The 24190-nt window shown below is 43.7% G+C and overlaps 2 protein-coding genes across 4 annotated transcripts in view; one reads left to right on the forward strand and one right to left on the reverse strand.

Annotated features, from left to right (window-relative positions):
* Positions 1-15317, forward strand: AKAP14 (A-kinase anchoring protein 14). Of its 3 annotated transcripts, none has more exons than XM_025275800.2 (6): positions 1-284; positions 6133-6299; positions 6384-6475; positions 11745-11924; positions 14377-14429; positions 15182-15317. In XM_025275800.2, exons 2-6 carry the CDS (start codon positions 6143-6145, stop codon positions 15288-15290), a joined length of 591 nt encoding a protein of 196 aa, XP_025131585.1. In that variant the 5' UTR covers positions 1-284; positions 6133-6142; the 3' UTR covers positions 15291-15317. The 3 variants fall into 3 exon arrangements, with proteins under 3 accessions (XP_025131585.1, XP_025131584.1, XP_006046180.2); XM_025275799.2 differs by lacking the exon at positions 1-284 and adding an exon at positions 2931-3082; XM_006046118.3 differs by lacking the exon at positions 1-284 and adding an exon at positions 3770-3894.
* LOC102393973 (NFKB activating protein) overlaps positions 14947-24190 on the reverse strand; it is a 19363-nt gene continuing 10119 nt past the window's right edge. The window contains exons 8-9 of the mRNA XM_006046119.4: positions 23872-24021; positions 14947-18863 (exon numbers count right to left, since the gene is read on the reverse strand). Of these exons, the coding sequence (XP_006046181.1) occupies positions 18689-18863; positions 23872-24021 (325 nt within the window). The 3' untranslated portion in view covers positions 14947-18688. The remainder of the gene's footprint in view (positions 18864-23871; positions 24022-24190) is intronic.

The following is a 24190-nucleotide window of genomic DNA, read 5'->3' on the forward strand; positions in this document are numbered from 1 at the left end:
CCTGCATGCTCAAGGACTGCTGGGAGGTCTTTGTGACATCACAGCTCTCAGTGATCTGCCCACCTGGGGCTGACAGGCACAGTACTCAGGGTGTGTGGCCTTTATGGATGGAGAACAGGCCTCCGTTTAGGAAAGGCCCTGGGCTCCCCTCACCTCCTCTCCCTTCCTGGGGCAGTCTGGTCAGGCCTTTTATGGTGGAAGTGAAGTCAGTCAGCCACACTTGCTGAGAAGCTGCCCAAACCCATGGTGCCTTGCTACATTTGACTCACTGCTTCTTTTTTCAGGTAAGCACAGTTTATCCTCCCAACTAGACTGTAGGTGCACTGAGGGTGGGAAACTTGTTTCAGCTTCACTTCACTTCAGGGCCTGCAGCACTCAGAAGACCCATGCTAGCTGACTGGGATCACTTGCCAGGGGATCGTCAGCATATAGCATGAGCTTCATCTCTGAGAACAGCCTTGTGGGGCATAGGCTGGGGTTGGGGGAGTAAGAAGATAAACAAGGGAAGGGGATGACAGGCTTAGCATGAAGGTACCAGGAGAGGTGAGGGCAGGAGCTGATAGGGAACGAACGTGACTGAAGGGCTACACTGAGGCCGTCTGATTGCGGGTTGGAAAAGAATTTCCAGACACAGGCCATTTCAGAAGGGAGTGAGTTTTTATTAAGAACAGAGAGCAGAGATAATGTGGGCACTGTGAATGCAGTGGGACGACCTCCTGACAGAGGAGGGAAAGCTGACAGTTTTCATGAGTTAATAGCCAATTTTTATAGCCTCAAGACAAAGAAAATTCCTACTGGAAGGCTGGCGTTAGGTGATGGGTTGGGGTGCTATGGGGTGTTTAGTGGAGTGGGCACCTTGGCTTAATTGGGAATCAGGAACTTATTAGTGATGATCGGGGGGCTTTTGGCAACCATTACAAAGGGGCTCAGTCAGCTTGGGGGGTGTCCTTGGTTCTGGGCTTCGATTCTTTGGCCTTGGTGCAAGGCCTCGCACCTGTGGCCTTGGACAAGCCTCAACAGGTTACAGGTGGGAAGGAAGAAAAGCCAAGGCCCAGGGTGTGGCTGTCCTTTCTCCTGCGCTGATGTCAACTGCCCCTGTTGGACCCCCTTCCCGCTTCTGCCCCCCTCCCCAACTTGTTCCTCCCCTAACTGTCCTCAAGTCAGAAAGAAGCTGACAGCGACCAAAGCAACACCCCCCCACAGAGCACCGCATCCTGGGTACCAATTCACCCCACTTTCCACACGCGGGGCAAGCGAGGCCCTGTCCCTTCTCCCTCCCCTGGCTGGAGCAAAGGATGAAGCCTGGGAGACTGCCGTTTCTGACCCCGTGTGACCCCGTGTCTAAGGTCCCCCACAAGCAGACCGTGCACACTCACCAGGCTGCCCGCAGGGTCTAGAAGGGCCCTGAGGCGGGGCCCCGGGGCATGTCTTTGCACACAGGCTCCATGTTCTCGAAGGCACAGGCTGGCGCACTGCTGGAGCAGGCGCTGCAACCCCCGCCCTCCACCCGCTCCCGCTCTCCCTGGGCCTGGCCCCAGCTCCAGTGCAAGAGCTTGGGGACCGGGGTGTGTGAGAGGGGAGCTTCCAGAGGCTTATTTCCTGCTCTTTCTCCTCCTGCCCCACCTGCTTCTCTCCCATCTGCGCCCCCACTTACAAACCGCCCCCTCCCCTCAATACTCTTGTGCGGCGCAGCCTGGGGAGGAAGCATCGGAGGAGGGCATGGTTCGGAAGACCCTGTCCTCATTGCTGATGAGGGTTCAAAAGGTCTCTCAATCTGTTAGGCCCAGAGGCCAGAGTTTGTCACTTCAGTGAGGGGCTTGGCTGGGGGTAGAAGGTGACGTTCTGGCCACCCACTTGAAGCTTTTGCCTCAAAGAGGAGCCTTTCTAATCAGCTGGGAAATCTTTCCTGGCTCCCCCTAGAGAACATTTTTACCTTCTAAGAGCGTCTCATCGGTGGATTGCACATCTCTCTCCTCTGGGCAGTTAAGAATCCCACTGCCCACCCTTCCATGCTCACCCTGGGCCTCGCACCAATGGCCCAGGGCTGCTTAGGTCTCACCGCACAGGCGGCTGGAGCTCTGTCCTTTTGGAGTGCAGGTGCCACCCGGCCCAGTGTCTCCATTTCCCCCTCTTTCTCCCAGGGAACCCAGGAGAAGGGCAGGGCTGTGGATCAGGGCCTGCTGAGGCACTAGAAGGTTCATGGCAGTTGGTCCGATGGGCCATATGGGAGTCAGATCAACAAACAGAACCCAGGCCAGTCCTCATCATCCAGCGTTTTCACAGCTCATGAACCTCTGTGCTCCCCAATGCCAGTGTCCACACGAGCCCTCCTCCTGCCTTGGCTCTGATGTACCAAGCACTGTTCTCAGCCTTTTCTGCAAAACTGATTTGATCCTCATTAAGAATTCTATTCCACAGGCACTGTCATCCCCATTTTATAGACAAACTAAGAAAGGTTAAGTAAATTGTTCCTGGGTATGTGCTGATAACCATTACAATATAAGCTTGTCCTGGATTCATAAAAGACATCTTTGAAAACAATCAGGCACACAAGGGAGATCCTAACCTCAGAAGTTGGGAATAAATAAGTGAAAGCTCAGTCAATGAAGGTGGACAGCTCTGGGTTTGAGTTTTAGCCAACTTATGTAATACACTCTGTGCCCCTGCTCAACTGTAATGAAAACACCAACACCTACTTCTTGGGGCTATTGTGATGTATCGCTTCCCAGTGACTGGCACACAATAAGGACTCCCAGTATATACCAGCTGCGAGGCTCACTACTCCTGGCACGGCCCTGCAATCCCACCTGCTGTGGGGAAGCTAGCTTGGACAGGACAGCCTAGTCCTGATCCATAGGTCAGATTGCTCCTGTGACTAGATTAGCCCCCTCTCTCACTAACAGAAGAAGTCAATCATTTGGGCTTTGGTTCCTATTCGCTGAAATTGGTGTTGCCCTGGTAGCACATGTAAACATTCCAGCCAGGAAGCCTGGGGAAAAGCTGCCCAGTGACTCTTTCTGAGGCTTCCTGGGCCGCTGCTCTTTCATACAAGGATCCAAGATCTGAGGATCCGGTCACTCAGGTATTGTGGGTTATGAAGGGTGGGAGGGCTCTGCAAAAGGGGCCTGCCCTTGTTTTCCCCATTTGTCACTCACACCTCAAACTTGACCCCAACCCTTCATAGCCATTCTGCCTTCTGGCCTCTCATTAGGAAGGGGAGGGAGAGAAAGGGCTAGAAGAGGGTGGTGGGAGGGAGGCTTTGGGTCTGTGGTCCACAGGCATGTGAGGATAAGATGGGAACTGCCTCCTGAGCCCTGCTCCCCACTGGAGCACAGGGTTCCTGGGGTCCTTCTATAGACAAGGCTAATTTGGTGGGTTTGAAGGGCACAGATTTGGCTTCCAGTAAATTCATCAAGAGGCAATTTACTGAAAGTCAAGTCACCAAATGACCAAGTAGCCAAATGGGCTGTTTTCTGAAGGATCACATTGCTGGATGGGGTTTATGACAAACTGCTTTGGCCAAATTGGCATGGGCCTCGGGGTGGGAGAGCCAGTTCTCGAGGGCTAAGGGCCTCCAGATACCCTTACCCCGACCCTTCAGTCCCTCCTCACTCTGGGATGGGCTGCCTGGGAAGATTCCGTTTTCCCCCAAAGGATGAGCCTATCCACCCCTCCACTGCACCCAGGGGAGCTGGGTTGCCTAGTACAGCACCCACCACAGTCTGGGACCAGTGATGACATCCAGAAAGGGAACAAAGGATGACTTTGAAAGAGGCTCACAGTGATGAGGTCAGCACTCATTGTGAAGCGTGGAGGGGAGGAAGGAGGGCAGGGTGGAGAAGAGGCAGGCTGTGGAGCTGGATGGCCTGGTGTGAGGTTGGCTTCCTGGTTCACGTGAGTCCTTTTTATGATTCAGGGCCCCAGTGGGGAAACTGCTGGCATACAGAAAGTCAGAGAGAAGGGTTAAGTAAAGGGAATATTTACAAAGGTATTGGCAGAGGGTAGGGAAAGGAGGGTGGGACGGCTCCTTGGGGCTGGTAACAGTGGGGCCATGACATTGAGGGGAGAGGATGGTTACCTTCACCAGACTGAGAAGTGAGCAAGCTGCCCTGGGACTGGTGGCCACCTCCTCCATGCAGCCAGTCAGGGGTGACCCGGGAGGCGGAGAGCACTGGGGGAATACCTGCCTGGAGCTCACTTTCCTTCTTTCAGTCTGATCTCCCCATTGTGTGGCACCGCCTGGAAGCCAGAGGGCATGCACAGCCCACTGTTACAGTCCTGGCAGTTCAGTGTTCCTGGCTGGAGAGCAGGGGAGGTGGGGAAAGTGGGCCTAGAAGGCATAAGATTTTATTTATTTATAGAGAAATAAATAGCTCCCTTAGGAGCGAGAGAGCCACTTTCAGGCAGCACTGGCCAAGCAGGGATTGCCTGCAGGGGGTTTATAACTATGCTAGAAGTGAGTACACCTCAGTGAGGAGACTTCAGCATAGCAGGGAAAGAAAGACTCCAAGACTCAAGGGAAAAAGATGGAAAATGTGCAAAGACTTCTAGCTCTGTGATGAACCCTTTACAGTCATGATAACTAATTTCCACAATCTGGATAAGTGTTAAACACACTTGGAAAATTTTAATTATCTCTTACAAACATCTTAGGCTTCCCTGGTGGCTCAGATGGTGAAGAATCTGCCTACAATGTAGGAGACGTGGCTTTGATCCTTGGGTCGGGAAGATCCCATGGAGAAGGGAACGGCAACCCACTCCAGTATTCTTGCCTGGAGAATTCCATGGACAGAGGAGCCTGGCAGGCTACAGTCCATGGGGTAGCAAAGAGTCAGACATGACCGAGTGACTAACACACACAAACATCTTACTAAAATAGGAGCTGCTGCTGCTGCTAAGTCACTTCAGTCGTGTCCGACTCTGTGCGACCCCATAGATGGCAGCCCATCAGGCTGCCCCATCCCTGGGATTCTCCAGGCAAGAACACTGGAGTGGGTTGCCATTTCCTTCTCCAATGCATGAAAGTGAAACGTGAAAGTGAAGTCGCTCAGTCATGTCTGACTCTTAGCGACCCCATGGCAGACAAATATTTTCTTAACAAATTTCAAGCTCTGAGCCAGCATCATACTTACTGGTGCCACACCAAAAAGCACACCCCTTGAAGCCTGAAGCAAAAGAAGCCACTGTCTTGTTTCCCTTCCATTTTTCTGGAAGTGTTACCCAACGCTAACACTTATATATTGCAGGGAAAGAGATGGCAAAAGAAAAGGTAGTTTCTGACAGATAATTGCATATCTGTAAAATCCAAGAGGAAAAAAACTGAAAAGCAAACTCCTCCTCTACTGTACTGCCTCGAATCCTTTTAATTCACTTTATCTTCAAAGAGCCACATGTCCTCAGTAGCCTAAAGTGGGGTTTGAAGTTGTTGTTGTTGTTTTATAATTTTATTTATTTATTTTTGGCTGTGCTGGGTCTTCGTTGCTGCATAGGCTTTCTCTAGTTGCCGCAAGTGGGGGCTCTTCTTTGTTGCAGTGCACGGACTTCTCATTGTGGTGGCTTCTCTTGTTGCAGAGCACCCGCTCTAGGGCCTTTGGTAGTTGCAGCACGTGGGCTCAGTAGTTGCGGCTCCTGGGCTCTAGAGCACAGGCTCAATAGTTGTGGCACAGGAGCTTAGTTGCTCCGTGGCATGTTGGATCTTCCCAGATCAGGGATCGAACCTACATCTCTTGCATTAGCAGGCGGATTCTTTACCACTGAGCCACCAGGGAAACCTGGGGGTTGAAGTTCTAATAAAGACTCAACTAGAAATCAATACTGTTAGAACTATAAGGAAGTTAGGAATCAGTTGGCTACACCTTCCTTGACTTAAGTCTTCATGGTTATGAGAATAAGAAAATCCTTGGTTTTCAGTAATAGTGGATCTCAGCATCCAGGCACAGAAGGTAAACTGTGAGACCCCTCCTACCCTAACACCTAATACCCTCTCTAGAGGCAACAACCGTTTCCTGTGTCTTGTGATTCTTCAAGAGATAGTCTGTACTTAAGATGAGTTTATACAGGCATGCACACACGCGCATGTACACACACACACACACACACACACAAAGTAACTTCTTGAGTTTCTTTTTCCAGTGAAAAGAAAATGAATGGGACCAAAAATGTCAAATTTGAGAAGGAAGCAAATGAGGATAAAGGTTCTACAAGCCAGGCGATGGCTACAGAAGATCCTCAAGACATAACAAAAATAGCTCTAACTTTAGCCAAGGATGCCATCACTGCTGCTGTCAAATCTGCAGAAGGTAGTAAACCTGTCTGGGTGCCTATGGTCTCATTAGGTAATGCTTCACTAGGACGTAACTAATACATTCATACTTTGTTTGCAGAAGCTGAAAACCCCGTCAAAAATATCGATTGGATCACCCATGGTGAGTTCACAGAAGAAAAGGGCCGTCAACAAGTTGAGGAGTTTGTTTTGGTAAGTTCTTTGGCCACTCCAGCTTTGCACACAAGGGAGAAGAATGACACAAAGGCTCCTGTTTGATGAAAAGTTGGAAGTCCTGCTAGAAAGCCTAAGTGATGATACCACAGGCGACTTGAATAAATAAAACCTGTCTCATCTGGATTTCAACTGGGATAGTCTTTGAAGGTGAACAGCACAATCGTATTCCCAGTGTTTGTATTGTCTTCACCGTACACTTCCCTAAGAAAATCAGATATTCTTAGCTAAGCAATTTTCCCATGCCACGGCCCTAAATGGGGGCCTAATGGCCTAAGAAGGAATTGTTGTTTAGTTGTTAAGTTGTGTCTGACTTCTGCGACCCTGTGGACTGTAGCCCACCAGGTTCCTCTGCCCACAGGATTTCCCAGGCAAGATTATGGGAGTGGGTTGCCATTCCCTTCTGCAGGGGATCTTCCCAAACCAGGGATCGAACCTGCATCTCCTGCATTGGCAGGCAGATTCTTTACCACTGATTCACTGGGGAAGCCCTTTTAGAAGGGGGGAGATGCCTCTTTAAAAACAGGGGTTCTGTAGTCCCAGCTCTAGAGTTCTCACGTTAACAGGGGGGATGTAGAGAGATCACAATGCATTTTGCCTTAGCTCTGGAATGTGTTCACTGTACAGTCAGATGCACATGCTCCTAACTCCTTTTCTTTTTCCTCCTGGTCCTGGCTCTAACCTATTTGTGGGGCTTATCCTGGCAGCTCTCGGGAGAAGGCCCTGGGTTGCTTTGCATACTGGTGGGGTTGAGGAAGAAGACTGGTCTGAAACCCCCACTTGGTCTATTTCCTTGGAAGAGAAACCAGTTGAAACTGGTGGAGGCAAACTCCCGGAGCCTGGAAGAAGTGTCCAGCTGTGTCTGTTCCTCTGGTCAGTCCATCCAAGCCTTCTGGCCTAAGGGCACTTTCCCAGCCCCAGGAAGGCCCCAGTCAAGTGGGAAAGAGGAAAGGTCAGGGGTTTGGGACTCCACACCCTCCATTTGTGATCCAGCGGCACGACTGCTGTTGCCATTGCAAGGGGTACCAGGAACACAATGAAGACAAATGGTGCAAAGTTCTGGTTCCCCTTGGGCCTTCCCACTCGGAGAATATCTCCCATTTGGGTTTGGGCCAAAGGTTCTGCCTGCTGCACCCAGGGCTTATGAATCACACTGAATGGAATAGAGAACAAGCAGGAAAACGTGCCTCTGGAGATCCTACTGGTCCCGAGTAAAAGGCTAAAAGTCAGTCCTGCCTGGGCTACAGGGCCCCATGTGATCTGAGTCTCCATCCCCATCTCCTCCTAACTGACTGCTCAGACCCCATCACCTACCACCTTCTCCCTGGTCACCTTTCTCACTCAAGTTGTACTTGCAGTTCAACTGCCAGGCATGCTCCCACCTCAGGGTCTCTGCACTTGCTGTTCCCTCTCCCCTGAGATCTAATCTCATGGGTAATGTTTTCCCTCTCTTCAGGTTTTTGTTAAGACGCCTTATGCTCAGAGGCCTTTCCCTGCCACCTGATTTAAAATTGCACCCATTTCTCCTCTGACTTATTTCTTTCCCATCAGAACTCAGCTCTATCTAGGATATTAGATTTTATTTACCCTATTGCCTTTTATCCGCCATCAGAACACATGGTCCATGAAGGCAGAGATTTTTGTTCACTGTCATGTCCCCAGGCCTTAGAAAGGTCAAGTACATAGTAGTGAAAGTGAAAGCCACTCAAGTCATGTCCGACTCTTTGCGAACCCATGGACTGTATAGTCCATGGAATTCTCCAGGCCAGAATACTGGAGTGGGTAGCTGTTCCCTTCTTCAGGAGATCTTCCCAACCCAGGGATCGAACCCAGGTCTCCTTCATTGCAAGCAGATGCTTTACCAGCTGAGTCACCAGGGTATATAAATATGTGTTGAATATATGAACAGATTTATTCTCTGTGCCATTATTTCTTCACAGATGAAAAGCTAAGTCAAACTATTTGTCTTACTCATTGGTAGGACTGTTGTGAGGACAGAGACAAATTAGAAAGTAGAAGGTGATGGAAAAGGTAGAAGCTCTATGTAACTCCTGACATAAAACCACCATTTCCAGTCCTACTAATGCAGCAAGCTCTAGAAGTAAAGCCTACCATCTAAGTGCCAGGCATTTCTAATGGAGCACTTTCTCAAGCTTACTGAAGATTTCTTAGAGTTCACCACACACCAGGGGATGGCAAATTAGGAGTTATTACCATTTACTGAGCGAGCACTGCAATGTGCCAAGCACCACTAAGCACTTCACATGCATTATCTCATTTAATCCTCACAATAGGTACCTCAGTGTACCCATTTTACAGATGATGAATCCTGAGGGTCAGAGAGGTTGGGCGATCTGTCCAAAGTCTATCTGATTAATCAGCAAAATGAAGTTTTGACTGTAGGTCTATCTGATATACTTTTCTCACCATAATAGGAAGAGTCCTTTTTGATGCCCAAAATAATACAGTTTACTATCAATGAAAAATGCAAATTCAAAAGATTTTAAGGTATTACAATGTGAATAAGAATGATTCAATCTGGTATCAGAAGGCTTGTGTGTTTGTGGGGAGGGAACGGGTACACTTATACACTACCAGTGGGCATAACTGGTTTATTTTCTTCAGCAATGCAATGTGGTAACAAGAACACACAAAACAGTTCTTTAAAAAAATTGTTTTTAATTTATTTTTATCTTTTGGTGCACTTCACGGCATGTGGGATCTTAGTCCTCTGACCAGGGATTGAACCCATGCCTCCAGTGCTGGCAGCATGGAGTCTTAACCACTGGACCACCGAGAAGTCCCAAGAATACACAAAGAAGTTCTTTATACAAGAAAACCTGGAAAATCCCTCATGCCTATCACACACTTACAATATTTTCATAATAAAATTAAGATATCATTATTAAAAAAAAAAAACTCAGTGAGCAAAAAGACACAAAGTAGACAATGAAAACCCCCTTCTAACCCCACAATATCCAGTTCTACTCCCTCAGATGTCACTTACCAGGGATAACAGTTTTGTGCATATACTTCCAGGTGCCTGTTGATTTTGAGTGTCTAATAGTATGTAATTGTCTAAGCCATCCATGGCAGAATAGCACGATGAAATACTCTTTTCCTGGAAGTGAGTATATAAAGCAATGTTATGTAAAAATGACAAAACATGGGATAACACACACTCACAGGATAGAGATGAAAATGGGAAGATTGGCTTGATGGAGACAGCTGAATTTACTGTATCTAAACCCGCTTTAGAATATCCTAGAGCTGAGACATCTGATGGGGTGGAGAGAGCACTGAGCTGGCTGCCTGGGAGCCTGGGTCCCAGTCCCAGCTGTTTTGTTTGTCCTTTGCTATTTCTAGGTGCTGGGATCCTCATGTGCAAAGCCAGGGGCTCTGTTAGATGATCTTTAGGGACCACTCCAATGCTATAGAGCCTGTGACTGTGTGACAGATTATTTTTTAAAAAATTTTGGCTGCGCTGAGAGGCATGTAGGATCTTAGTCCCTGACCAGGGATTGAACCCATACCCCCTGCATTGGAAGTACAGTCTTAACCACTGGACCATCAGAGACCATCTGTGACATTAAGCATTAGGCCTAAAAAAGTGTATCAAGTATAACACAGAAAGGTTGAAAATAAAAGGCATGCTCCAATGGTCCTCATAGGGTTGACTGTTGACTCCTTAATTCAAAGGAATAATGATCTATGTAAGAACACACAGACCTGATCTCAAGAAATTTAGAGTCTGATGTTCCTCTCTGGCCAACTCTAACAGCCAATTGGGTATAAGTTTGAAATAAAATCAGCTGAGGCAGAAGGTCAGCCTATAGTTTTTGTTTCTTTTTATTATTGTCTGCACTGGGTCTTTGTTGCAGCATGCGGGTTCTTTGTGTGGCATGCAGTCGCACAGGCTTTAGGTTCCTTGCGGCATGTGGCATCTTAGTTCCCCAATCAAGGATCAAACCCACGTCCCTTGCATTGGGAGATGGATTCTTAACCACTGGACCACCAGGGAAGTCCCAATATTTATGTTTTTAAAGGAAGGCCTGAAGTTTTTTACCATCTCCTCCCAAACTCTCTTCTGATAGATATCACTGGGATTGTTAGAGAATCCTACTCCTGTCCTTCTGTGGACCTTCATCTTATTTTAGGATCTTTTCCAATTTGGAAGCTTTCTGTGCCCCAACAGCCAGAGCAAGGGGATTTCGTTGAACTTGATGAATATCTCTGGCTTTCAAGGCCTGGTGCTAAGGCTCAAGGGTGCAACGTGACTTGTGTGGACCTGAGGTGTTATTAAGGTGTGTGCTTTGGAGGGGGAAGCTTCTCCAAGCCATCTGGATGATCCTGACCTATTCCTTTTCTGACCTTATTTTACTTACCACTTAGGGCTGCAATGAAGTGAGTCTGGTTTTCCCAAACAGGTGATGAAATCAGCCTCATCACTTTCCTTTTATTTTTTAAAAAGTCTTTATTGAATTTATTACAATATTGCTTATGTCTTACGTTTTGGGCCACGAGGCATGTAGGATCTTAGCTCCCCGACCAAGGATCGAACCTGCATGCTCCTGCATTGGAAGGTGAAGTCTTAACCCACTGGACCACCAGGGAAGTCCCAGCCTCATTACTTCCTAGTCACACATTTAGGTCTCCTGGAGTGAGCAGAACACACGTTCTAAGCACTTTCTAATTATTTGCCAATTAACCAAACTCGCCTTCCAAGTAAGGGTCTGGAAGGAAGTCACTGTGGACATGCATGCAGTGTGTATGTACACACACCTGAGTGTGAGCCCCTGTGCTCCAAAGTCCAATCTCAAGCAATGTCTGCACTGTTAGCTTATTTCCCATTTTAGCTCCACCTTTTCTCTCCTCTACCCTTGGAGATAAGTGAGAGTTGACTGTAGTTTGAACCCCGGTCTAAAAGGTTAGAAATGGAGTCCCCAAGTGGGGCTATAATCCCTACTGTTGTGTGCTGCCTTCATCGCAGCGGTCCCCAACATGCGGGCTACACACCGGAAGGTACCTCCAGTCATATCAGCGGCAGCATTAGATTAGAAATAAAAGTGCCCAATAAATGTAATGCACTTGAATCAGCCCCAAACCATCCCCACCCCCCTGGCCGTGGAAAAGCTGTCTTTCACGAAACTGGTCCCTAGTGCCAAAAAGGGTGGGGTGCGCTGAGAGGACTTGAACAGAAGTCTGCTTTTCTTCCTCTGTGTGCTTTTTCTTTTCTCCTGTGAAATAGAATTGGGAGTATCAAGGCTGCTGGGAGCACTACACAGAGTTTTTAAGGAGGGAAGATGTGCTTCACAGCTTCTACTACATCTACTGTGTACGGTGGAGCATCCCAACTGCTCGGAGACCCACAGCCCAAATCACTGCCAGTGTGTACTTCACCATCAAGATCAACAAAAACAAACCTCTGGTAAGCGCTTCCTTGGCTGCCCTGTTCCCTTCAGTGAGACTTCAATGAGAACAGACTTTGCATGTCAAGGCCATTGATGGCCCCTTCCTTGTGAAACTGAACAGTCATATTTCTGTCTTCAATCTGGTGGAGCCCAGCTGTAGCACTTGCCATCGCTGATCACGCCCTCCTCTGTGAAATGTTTCATTTGGCTTCTAGAACAACATTCTCTCCTGGTTTTCCTCTTGCCTCACTGACCACTGTTTACTCTACTGGTCCTCTGGTCTCTTTCTCTCACTGACCTCTTCATGTTTGCATGTCCCGAAACTCAGCCTTTGGGTATCTTCTCTAGCCTCTTTTCTTGCACAGTCTTATCCAGTCTCCTGGCTTTAAAGGCTACCTCTAGCTTATTTTTTAAAAACATTGATTTTTTTCTACATTGGGTCTTTGTTGCTCTGTGTGAGCTTTCTCTAGTTGTGGTGAGCAGGGGCTACTCTTCATTGTGGTGTGCAGGCTTCTCATTGTGGAGCACAGGCCTAGGGTGCATGGGCTTAGTTGCTCTGCAGTATGTGTAATATTCCCGGACCAGGGATCGAACCTGTGTCCCCTGCATTGGCAGGAGGATTCTCAACCACTACACCACCAGGGAAACCTCACCTCTAGCTTGATTCCCAAATTTCTGTCTCCAGACCAGACTTCTGTCACTTGGATATTTAAACATCTCCCTTACTGTATCCAAAGCTGAACTTCTGATTTTCCTTTCAAAGTCTGACCTATGCCTTCCTCATCTCAGCTGATGGCCAAAATCCTTGTCATCTTCCTTGACTCTTCTTTTTCAGTCACATCCATTAGGAAATCCTATTGGCCCTACCTTCAAAGTAGGTGCTCAATCCAAGCCTCTCTTCCCACTGCACCTCTACCACCTTGGGCCAAGACACCATCATCCCTCACCAAAGTTATTTCAATAGCCTTTTAGCCAGTCTTTCTGCTTCCACCTTTACCCGCATCCTCTTTTCAGCTAGCCAGAGGGAATCTTGGAAAAATGAAGTTATGTCACACCTCGAATGTTCCAACATGCTTCTCCAACTTTAAAATGCATGCGACTTACTCAGGGATCTTGCTAAAAGGAAGATTCAGATTCAGCAGGTCTGAGCTTCTGCATTACTAAGAAGCTCCCAGGAGCTGCTGATGCTGCAGATCCACAGACAACACCCTGAGTAGTGAGGGCCTACAGCCCTTGTGTGATCTGGTCCTTTGTTATTTCTGCTTTCCTATTACCCCTACCCCTTCACTTACTCTGGTCCAGCCACTCTAATCTTGCTACTCCTCAAATAAGCCAGGTAGAGTCCCACCTCAGGGTTTCTGTACTTGCTGCTCCTTCTGACTGGAATCCTCCTTCCCTCCCTAATACTTTACCATCTTCTGATCGTCTATGTAATTTCTTACCTTGTTATACTCTGCAACCCCACCAGAATATAAGCTCCATGAAGGCAGGGATTTTGGTGCTGCTATAAAACAAGACCTGGCAAATAGCTGCCACTGAGTATTTGAAGGAATGACTGCCTGTCCCCACTAGGTTGACTGAATATGAAATATGCTGACAGCTGCTGTGAAAGGAGTCCAAATGACACCATGAATCCAGGGTCAGGGTCCTTAGAACCGGGGCGGTACTAACCATGATGTCTGGGATACAGGAGACATAAAAGTGTTACTTGCCCTTTGCCTTCATCCTTTCACAAGCTATTTGAGGCTCTCCTGACTCTAAGGATGACTACACCATAGTCAGCCAACCATGTCCTATATTTATCCTATCCTAGTACAAACTTACCTATTTGGAGAGTTTGGAACCTGGAGTGATCTAAAGAGGTAGACTACAAGGAGTTCTCATTTCTCCTGGTCATACAGTCTACCATCAGCTATCTTGCTAACTGGCAAGCTCTAAGATTGGAAAGGGAGGCTGCTGGAGGTACACGAGACCACGCAGAGAGAAGACTTGGGGCTGAGCAAGAGCCTGGCTCAGAATTCCAAGTATAATTTTGGAGGGGACACTGGATGGGGGGGTCACTGAGACAGAATTATAACTGTAAAAGACATTTTTAAAATGTCTTTGAACCGTGTTCATCTATATGGTTTCATTCTTAGGCTGTCCCTACAAGGTAAGTTGGTTCTGTTGGCTGAGTAAACTGGACCACGTAAAGAAGGCACATGACTTCCTCATGCTCCTAGTAATGAGAGCACAGCCTCCCCTGACTTGTTTTCAATTTTGTGGAGACTCTTAAGGTATTTATTGCCTAAAAGATCTTTTGGGGGAACACAGGTTTGAAGTGACAAAGAACTACCACCCACAGATCTCCAATTCACAGGGAAGATGAATTCTAGAAATTAAAGAGTATACTTGTGGATACATATAGCAATGTAAAGAATCATGAGTTGGTATGACTGGTCTTGGCTGACAGTTGTCTTTTTCTCTTAGGACACACCCATTGATGTCTCTTATGTCTTTGAGGGCCATTCATTAGTTCACAGGTAAAGAAAATTTAGAGATTTTAAAAGGGTAGTAGGACAAGGTCATCACACTCCAAGAAGCCAGTGGGCCTGTTTTGTTGTTGCTGTTGTTTAGTTGCTACATCGTGTCTCACTCTTTTGTAACCCCATGGAGTGTAGCCCTCCAGACCCCTCTGTCCTTGGGATTTCCTAGGCAAGAATACTGGGAAATCTTTCTCCAGGGATCTTCCCAACCCAGGGATTGAACCTGAGTCTCCTGCATTTCAGGCAGATTCTTTACCACTGAGCTACCTTGGGAAGCCCTCAGCAACAGATAATTTATGTAATGGTCACTTTTCTTCTTTGGACCACCTACTCCATTAAGATGGGCTGAAATTAAGAATCTGCTTTTGTTCTAGAAAATGGATTTTATCTGTAATGTCTTGCTTTTCAGTGACTAACAACTTGAGGTTAGTTGCTGGAGTAGGGTGCAGCCAAAGGAGGTCTCGTCTATTGTTTCAATGGGAAACTTCACAATCACATGGAACTCACTCATAAATAATATTCAATAATTCCTTTTATTTGTACAGCAGCTCTCTTACAGAATCTTTACATATAAACTCACCCTTTTATTGACTGGGCCTAAGGAATGGAGACAATCTTTGCCTCCACCCCCAAAAGGCATTTTGCTCACTAGGAATGTAACAGAGTAAACAGGGAATCAATGGATCCCTGGCTCAGTGTTTTGTTTCCCTTTAAAAGCTTTTGTTGTGTTTGTTTTTCCTCCTCTGCAGACCAGGAGAGATTCGCTTTCGAGAAAAATGGCTAAGGGACATTATTGAGGCCAAATATGTTTTAATGAATCCAAATATCTTCCAATTCAACAGTATTGGAATCTTCTAGAATATTTTAGGAGATTTCTAATCAGAGCATATTAAAAATATGATACTGTACATCAAACCACAGAATATTTATTGAATAATAAATTTGTGGCATATGATCTAGCTGCATTGTTTTTCTTTGCATTCATTTTCCAGTTGGCAACTTCCACTACATTAGCAGAGTAACCACTAAGTTGTCTTCTATTTTCTAAAAGGTTTTTCCCGTCACTATCTGTATCCCTCAGAGTCTTTCAGATACAAAAGCTGAGTTTGGGGAGTAGATAAAATTCCCCTGTCAGACCAAACTGAGATTGGTCCTTGGCTCTTTGTTCCCCCATTTGAGCCTGAGTCTCCAACCTGAACATACCTCTTTCATGGGCACAACTGGAGGACAGAAAAATGGCAACAGTTCTATAGCTCATAATATAACCAGTCTGAAGGGTTTGCCTACTCACAGTTGTCTTTATTTAATGCAAGTTAAGCCTCATTGTTAAGCAATACATTCTGAAATTCTGCAACTGGACATGCTGCCTGCCACAACACAGCACCACAACTGTGACGGCACCAGGCTGGCTTGAGGATTGGCTTGAAACAGGGAAGGTTCAGTCACCACCCTTACTATTTCTGGCCTTCGTCCATCCTCACACCAGATCATTTCTTCCTACCATGTCTGTTAAGCTGTCTTGCCTGGCTGTAATATCTTAAACATCAAAGACAAAATTATGAGTGATTACTTATAGGTATATCAGAATACGTATTTATGTAGACAAGCACTGGAAAGGAACACAGAATACTAAAGACAATTGATGGGGTAAAACTGTGGGTAATTTTTCTTTCTTCTTCAACTGTTACATTTGTGAAATACATTGAAAAGGAGGGAAAATCTTATCAGAGCAACAGGTGAGGAGGTGGGAGAACTAGGTAAGTCTCCTTGGAGAACAAAAAAATATATTTCAATTACAACAGCCCTCCCATTTGACTTATGGCTCAAGTGACTAAAACACAGTTTGCAGCAGTAACTCTAATGGGCTGAAAATAAAATACTCTTAGCCCTTTTATTCTTCCCTCCTCTTTCCCAAAGAATATGCTACTGAAGCTATTCTTTGGCAGATCTTTCCTGAAAAAATCTTAATGAAAGATATGATAAAATTCTGAAATAAATTAATATATTTTCTTTCACTTACTCAATAAGCATTTATTGAGTATCTACTCTGTGGAGGATACAGAAGAATCCAATGGAAATCCATAATATTCACATATCACAAAATTGTTACATTTAGGGGAAAGGATGGGGGTAAGGGTTAGGGAGTTTGGAATTGACACATATACACTGCTATATTTAATAATGGATAACCAACAAGGACTACTGTATAGCACAGGGAACTCTGCTCAATGTTATGTGGAGGGCTGGATGGGAGGGGAATTTGGGAAAGAATGAATACATGTTTATGTATGGCTGAGCCCCTTTGCTGTCCACCATCATGACATTGTTAATCAGCTATAGTCCAATACAAAATAAAAAGTTTTTAACAACTGTTGCATTTAAACTACCTTGCCTACTGAATGAAAATCAGAGAACAACCCCATTCAGTCTCTAGGAACTAGTAACAAAAACTAATGTTCTTAGAGAACAAAATTTTAAAAAAATGTGGCCCCCTTTTGCACAGTTTGTGGCATCTCAGTTCCCTGACAAGGGACTGCACTTGGGCCTTTAGCAGTGAAAGCACGGAGTCCTCACCACTGGACTATTGGGGAATTCCTGAGAATAAAATTTTTAAATGGGAAATAAAAATTTACGTTTTATTACACAAGGAAATGGACAGATTATGACTCACAAATTTGGGACCTAGTTTCAACTTTTGGAAAGAACAGATTTATTAGGCTAGGCAACAATGATGATAGATCACAATCACTTCAAATTCAGGCATCATAAATGTTGCCACGTGCCAACTGGCTGTTTAGTTCATTACTTGTGGGTTAAAGGTAGACATTTTCCTAGAATATATGTTAAGTAGTAAACTTTTTATCTATACTTTAATAAAGTATATCAAGTATACTTTCACTGTTTTGTTTTAAAACTTAAAAAAAAAAACTTTCAACTATTATAATACTGGGGTGGGTTGCCATTCCCTTCTCCAGAAGATCTTCCTGATCCAGGGATCGAACCCAGGTCTTCTGCATTGCAGGCAGACTCTTTACCATCTGAGTCATCTGGGAAGTTAGCTTATAAGGAGGGCATTTTGTAACAGCAGAGTCTGAAATTCCCCATCATTCAGATAATTTATACTTATCTTAGGCACATAATAATGCAGTTCAAAACAACCTTAGCAAAAACAGCCAAAACTTCTACTATCCCCTTCCCGCTTCCCTCCTATGTCTTAACAACTAAACTTGAACAAAAGGAGGGAAGAAAAAGATCATGACCTCATAGTCCCAGAATTTTTCATTTTTCCCCAAGTCAAAAGTCAATAGTAGCCATAAAAAAGTGATAAAGTGAGAAGTTAACCTGAATGACAGATGTAAAAAAGAAACTGAAAAGTTTAAGCATGTTTAAAATGAAATCTGCATTTATATGAAGTACAGACTTTAAAAATTTTTAATATCACATTATCTTCATCCTTATGACATAATGAAGTTAAAGCAATGATTCATTATATTTTTCCTTATTAAACGCATGACTATTATTGATTCCTATTCATTTACAGTGTTCAAATAATGATCTAAACACAGTTCAGATGGAAATAATGTACTTACATTTACACAATAGACTTCCCAATATTTATATTTGAAAGAGCCATTCTTAAGTAACCTGTTAGGAATTTTAAACTTAATGTTCACATTTTCAATTCAGTAAGTCTATGGGTTAGTTTGCTGTTTGGTCTGTTGGTTGGTTTTGGGGTGGAGGTAGGGACTAAAATCAAAATACATTATTTCCAGAGCAGACAGCATATTGTAATAAACAAGTCAATCTTCAAATTCTAGATTTGCTTTTTTTCAGCCATGCCTTCTTTCTGTTAACAAAGGTGGCCTCCTGTATCAACATAGAGGAATGATTAACTTCCACAAGTTCACTTGGGGTGGGCATCATGTAGAACTCGTGGCAGCACTGTCCCATAACGTTAGGAGTTCAGTTCCTCGTTTCACCAGCACTCTCTCTCAATGCCTCCTCCCCCAACACAGTAGAATTTCACTCATAATTTGGATTTTTAAACCAGAAAGTTTTGGTTAATCCAAAATAACCCAAAGAGCTTGCTAAAGTTATATCAATACGCAGCTTTTTTATAAGACTCAAAGAATTAAATAGAAGGCACAGTAGCACTGTAAAGCTTTTTCAGATCATAATCTTTTTGTGTGTGTATATATGGAACCCAAACTTTCTTTTTTGTTGTTAAAAACGTCTGATGAACAATCAGAAAATCCTTATTTGTCCTCTTTCCCTTTAGTTTTTCTGTATACCATCTCCCGAAAACTGGCCAGGATCTTGTTTTCTCTCTTTCGTCTCTCTTCTTGGTTAAAGGATGCAAGGGCTCTCTTCTCATCAGCACTATAGATCTGGTTCTCTTTTCGCAGACGCACAGCTTCCATTCGGCGATGCCTGGAGATAATTGTATTTTTGGCTTAATTTCTCAGTAGTTATTCTCATAGTGCTTCCTCACTAATCCTTTCCTAATACAGAGTGGTCAATTTAAAATGCTGACAAATAGAAACTTTCTCTAATGGGTTAGATTTTCCAAGGATCATTCATTTTACCCACTGACTTGTCCTTTGATTAATTTCTAGTAAGTAAATAATGATCTCTGAGGTTCTGTCAATAGAGTGAAGTTATTAATTTCAAATTCTAAGGGCATAAGTCTAGTTCTGTTGTTTCCAGTAAGACAAGCAAACAGGCAAATTATTAAACTTCCTAAGTGGTATGCAGACTTGATAGTAGGACAGATAAGATTTAAGTTGTCATCTAGCTGGTAGAACTTCTTCAGAGTTCTAATTTATCCTATAATCAAAAGAACTAGGTTTAAATCTACAACTGAATCTTTGGATGTTTTGTGGGTGGATTTAACTTCCTTAGAATCCAGTAGCAGTTCACAGAAAAGAAAGAAGAGATTTTAGCCCAAGGGCCAAATCAGGAAAGCATAGGCTCTGAGGCAGACGGAAACTCTTAGATCGTTTTCAAAAGGTCTGCTTATTTAGAAGGAAAACTTCAAGAAAACCTGCTGCTTTTATGTGTATGTACGCAAACCTACACAATCAATTACAGATGAAGCTTGAACTATGCCTAGAAAAACAGAGCAAACTGAGTAAGGTGAAGAGGGGAGACTCATTTCAGGTTAGTGTGAAGGTGAGGGAGTGGCAGGTCAAGGAGTCAAGGAGATGACAATGTATTTAGGTTGCTCAGGGTACAGTGAGTAGAGGAAGTGATCTGGAACAGAAAGTGCTATATGAATAATGCTGTAGTAAACATCCATATACACATCTCCTGGTACATGGGAAAGATCCTCTTGGGTACACAGGTATGGAATTGCTGGGTCATAAACTATGTGAATGCTCAACTTTCTAATACAACATCAGACTGTTTTCCAGAATGGTTGTTACCAATGTATACCACCTCTAGCAATACTTAAGAGATCCTATAGACCCACATCCTACCAAATGCTTGCAGTTGTTAGAACTTTGAACTTCTATTGAATGGGTGTAAAACCATATGTCCATAAGTTGATTTCCATTTCCAATGATTATGAACATCTTTTTCAGTTTAGTTCAGTTCAGTTGCTCAGTCATGTCAGACTCTTTGTGACCCCATGGACTGCAGCATGCCAGGCCTCCTATCCATCACCAACTGCCAGAGTCTACCTAAACCCGTGTCCACTGAGTTGGTGATGCCATCCAATCATCTCATCCTCTGTCATCCCCTTCTCCTCCTGCCCTCAATCTTTCCCAGCATCAGGGTCTCCTCAAATGAGTTAGCTCTTTGCATCAGGTGGCCAAAGTATTTGAGTTTCAGCTTCAACATCAGTCCTTCCAATGAACACCTAGGACTGATCTCCTTTAGGATGGACTGGTTGGATCTCCTTGCAGTCCAAGGGACTCTTAAGAGTCTTCTCCAACACCATAGTCCAAAAGCATCAATTCTTCTGTGCTCAGCTGTCTTTATAGTCCAACTCATATCCATACATGACTACTGGAAAAACCATAGCCCTGACTAGACGGACCTTCGTTGACAAAATAATGTCTCTGCTTTTCAATATACTGTCTAGGTTGGTCATAACTTTCCTTCCAAGGAGTAAGCATCTTTTAATTTCATGGCTGCAATCACCATCTGCAGTGATTTTGGAGCCCAGAAAAATAAAGTCAGCTGCTGTTTCCCCATCTATTTCCCATGAAGTGATGAGACCAGATGCCATGATCTTAGTTTTCTGAATGTTGAGCTTTAAGCCAACTTTTTCACTCTCCTCTTTCACTTTCATCAAGAGGTTCTTTAGTTCTTCTTCACTTTCTGCCATAAGGGTGGTGTCATCTGCATCTCTGAGGTTATTGATATTTCTCCCTGCAATCTTGATTCCAGCTTGTGCTTCCTCCAGCCCAGCATTTCTCATGATGTACTCTGCATATAAGTTAAATAAGCAGGGTGACAATATACAGCCTTGACATACTCCTTTTCCTATTTGGAACCAGTCTGTTGTTCCATGTCCAGTTCTAACTGTTGCTTCCTGACCTGCAAACAGATTTCTCAGGAGGCAGGTCAGGTGGTCTGGTGTTCCCATCTCCTTCAGAATTTTCCACAGTTTATTGTGATCCACACAGGCAAAGGCTTTGGCATAGTCAATAAAGCAGAAATAGATGTTTTTCTGGAACTCTCCTGCTTTTTCGATGATCCAGAGGATGTTGGCAATTTGATCTCTGGTTCCTCTGCCTTTTCTAAAACCAGCTTGAACATCTGGAAGTTCATGGTTCACGTATTGCTGAGCCCTGGCTTGGAGAATTTTGAGCATTACTTTACTAGTGTGTGAGATGAGTGTAACTGTGCGGTAGTTTGAGCATTCTTTGGCATTGCCTTTCTTTGGGATTGGAATGAAAACTGACCTTTTCTAGTCCTGTGGCCACTACTGAGTTTTCCAAATTTGCTGGCATATTGAGTGCAGCACGTTCACAGCACCATCTTTTAGGATTTGAAATGGCTCAACTGGAATTCCATCACGTCCACTAGCTTTGTTCGTAGTGATGCTTTATAAGGCCCACTGGACTTCACATTCCAGGATGTCTGGTTCTAGATGAGTGTGAGTGATCAGACCATCTTGATAATCTGGGTTGTGAAGATCTTTTTTGTACAGTTCTTCTGTGTATTCTTGCCACCTGTTCTTAATATCTTCTGCTTCTGTTAGGTCCATACCATTTCTGTCCTTTATGGAGCCCATCTTTGCATGAAATGTTCCCTTGGTATCTCTAATTTTCTTGAAGAGATCTGTAGTCTTTCCCATCCTATTGTTTCCCTCTATTTCTTTGCACTGATCACTGAGGAAGGCTTTCTGATCTCTCCTTGCTATTCTTTGGAACTCTGCATTCAAATGGGTATATCTTTCCTTTTCTCCTTTGCTTTTCACTTCTCTTCTTTTCACAGCTATTTTTAAGGCCTCCTCAGACAGCCATTTTGCTTTTTTGCATTTCTTTTTCTTGGGGATGGTCTTGTTTCCTGTCTCCTGTACAATGTCACAAACCTCCGTCCATAGTTCATCAGGCACTCTGTCTATCAGATCTAGTCCCTTAAATCTATTTCTCATTTCCACTGTATAGTCATAAGGGATTTGATTTAGGTCATACCTGAATGGTCTAGTGGTTTTCCCTACTTTCTTCAATTTAAGTCTGAATTTGGCAATAAGGAGTTCATGATCTGATCAAGATCATGAACATCTTTTTATGTGTAGCCATATATTTTTTTCTTCTGACAAATGCCTGTTTGTGTAATTTTCTCACTTTCCTTTTGTTTACAGAAATTCTTTAAATACTCTCAGTATTGACTCTTTATCAGTTGTGTGTATTACAAGATCTTATCCCAGCTTGGAACTTGTCTTTTCACTTATTTTAAGATGTTCTGATGAACAAAAGTTGTTGCTTTTATCTCAGGTAAAGTTATCAATATATTATTGTGTGGTTGGTGCATTTTTTGGTCTTCTTTAAGAAATACTTCCCCACCCCAAGATCTAATAGATATCTGTTCATATTCTATACTAAGAGTAATGAAGTTGTTTTTGACGTTTAAGTCCATAATCTAGCTGCACTGACTTTTAAATATAGTGATAAAGGGTTCTACTTTCATTTTTCTCCATACAGGTGACCACTTTCTTCCTGCTCCATTTACTGCCTAGTTCCTTCTTTCCCCACTGATTGGAGAAAGCAGCTCTTTCATGTAATGAAGTTCCATATATGCATTAACTCTACCAGGCTCTCTATTTCATTCCACTGAACAGTTCATTTGTTTCCCCACTCTTTGTGAAGTGAAGTGCTGCACGCTTCATAATAAGCCCTCATATCAGTAAGAAAAATCATCTTCCTGCTCTTCTTCAGAAATGAGATGGCTACTCTTGGCCCTTTAGTCTAACATTTTAATTTTGCAAGAACTGATAACTCAGTATTGCCTTCCTATTCATGAACATGGTATCTCTCCATTTATTTAGGTCTTCTTAAATGTCTCAGTGTTTTATAGTTTTTCCTATAAAGATCTTAGACTTCTTTTGTTAAGATTTACTCCTAAGTCCTTCATATTCTCTGATGATACTATTATAAATGTTTTCCTTTCATTTAATTATATTTTCTAGTTGTTTGTTGCTGGTACACAGAAATGCAATTGATTTTTGTGTATTAACTTTATATCTAACCATTTGTTAAACATTCCTGTTATTTATAATTCATCTGAGGATTTCTTAGGATTTTCTATCACTCACAAAAAGTGACAGTGTTACATCCTTTGTTACAATTCTTGTGCCTCTCATTTCTTTTTCTTGTCTTATTGGTTCTTAGATATAATGTTTTCAAATGTCAGTCCTCAGAATTCCAAGATTCTGAAGATGCTTCAAGGGTCCTGCAAATATTTGCCCACTTTTAAAAGTTTATGAAGTTTTAAAATTCAGCTTGATCTTGGTATTGAAACCCTATTAGTTCACTCTCCTTGTTCTTCCTGGTATTTTGCTTTTTCTTCCCCATTTTATATTCCTTTTCTCACACTGAAACTGACCTCTGTCATATCCTTTTTCACTCTTCATTCTCAGTATCCAGAGGACTAGAGAGTCCACGTTCTCCACAGAGAACTACAGGCAAACTCAGAAACTTTTACTGTCTTATGAAAATGCTTTTTTAACTACAAGAATGCCACATTGCTCATGGGGCACTGATAAGTAACCAAATTTAACTATCTCCTCCAGAAAATAAACTATCTGTATCAAACTATAAATGAGAAAACGACACTGGAAAGACTAATTCTTTGACGCTGGAGATACAACTGAGTTGCATACCTACCTGGAATTTTAGACAACTATATTTATACCAATAAAACCAATAAAAAACCAACATTTATACTCTACTTTTCATTAGAAATGGGCACTTAATGAACATACCTGCTACCACTCATTACATAACCTGAACATTCAAATGATGCAATTTCTTCACTTGTCAAGCCAATTTCACCTCTTCGTGGGATACGTTTTCCAGCTTTTACATATTCAGCCATAGCTGCACCTTCACCGGGTAACAAAGCATGGCCATAGCTACAAAGTAATATAGAATTAAGAAAAGGTTCATTATAAAAGAAAGCACAAAAATCATTTCTCTCAGAAAACAGTAGGAATAACAGTTACTGGGCAGCATGCTGGGAAGCCTAATGTAAATTACCTTAATTTAATTAGGGAACACTGCACCGTGACCTATATTACTAAC

Source organism: Bubalus bubalis, chromosome X (assembly GCF_019923935.1).
Source record: "Bubalus bubalis isolate 160015118507 breed Murrah chromosome X, NDDB_SH_1, whole genome shotgun sequence".
NCBI lineage: Eukaryota > Metazoa > Chordata > Mammalia > Artiodactyla > Bovidae > Bubalus > Bubalus bubalis.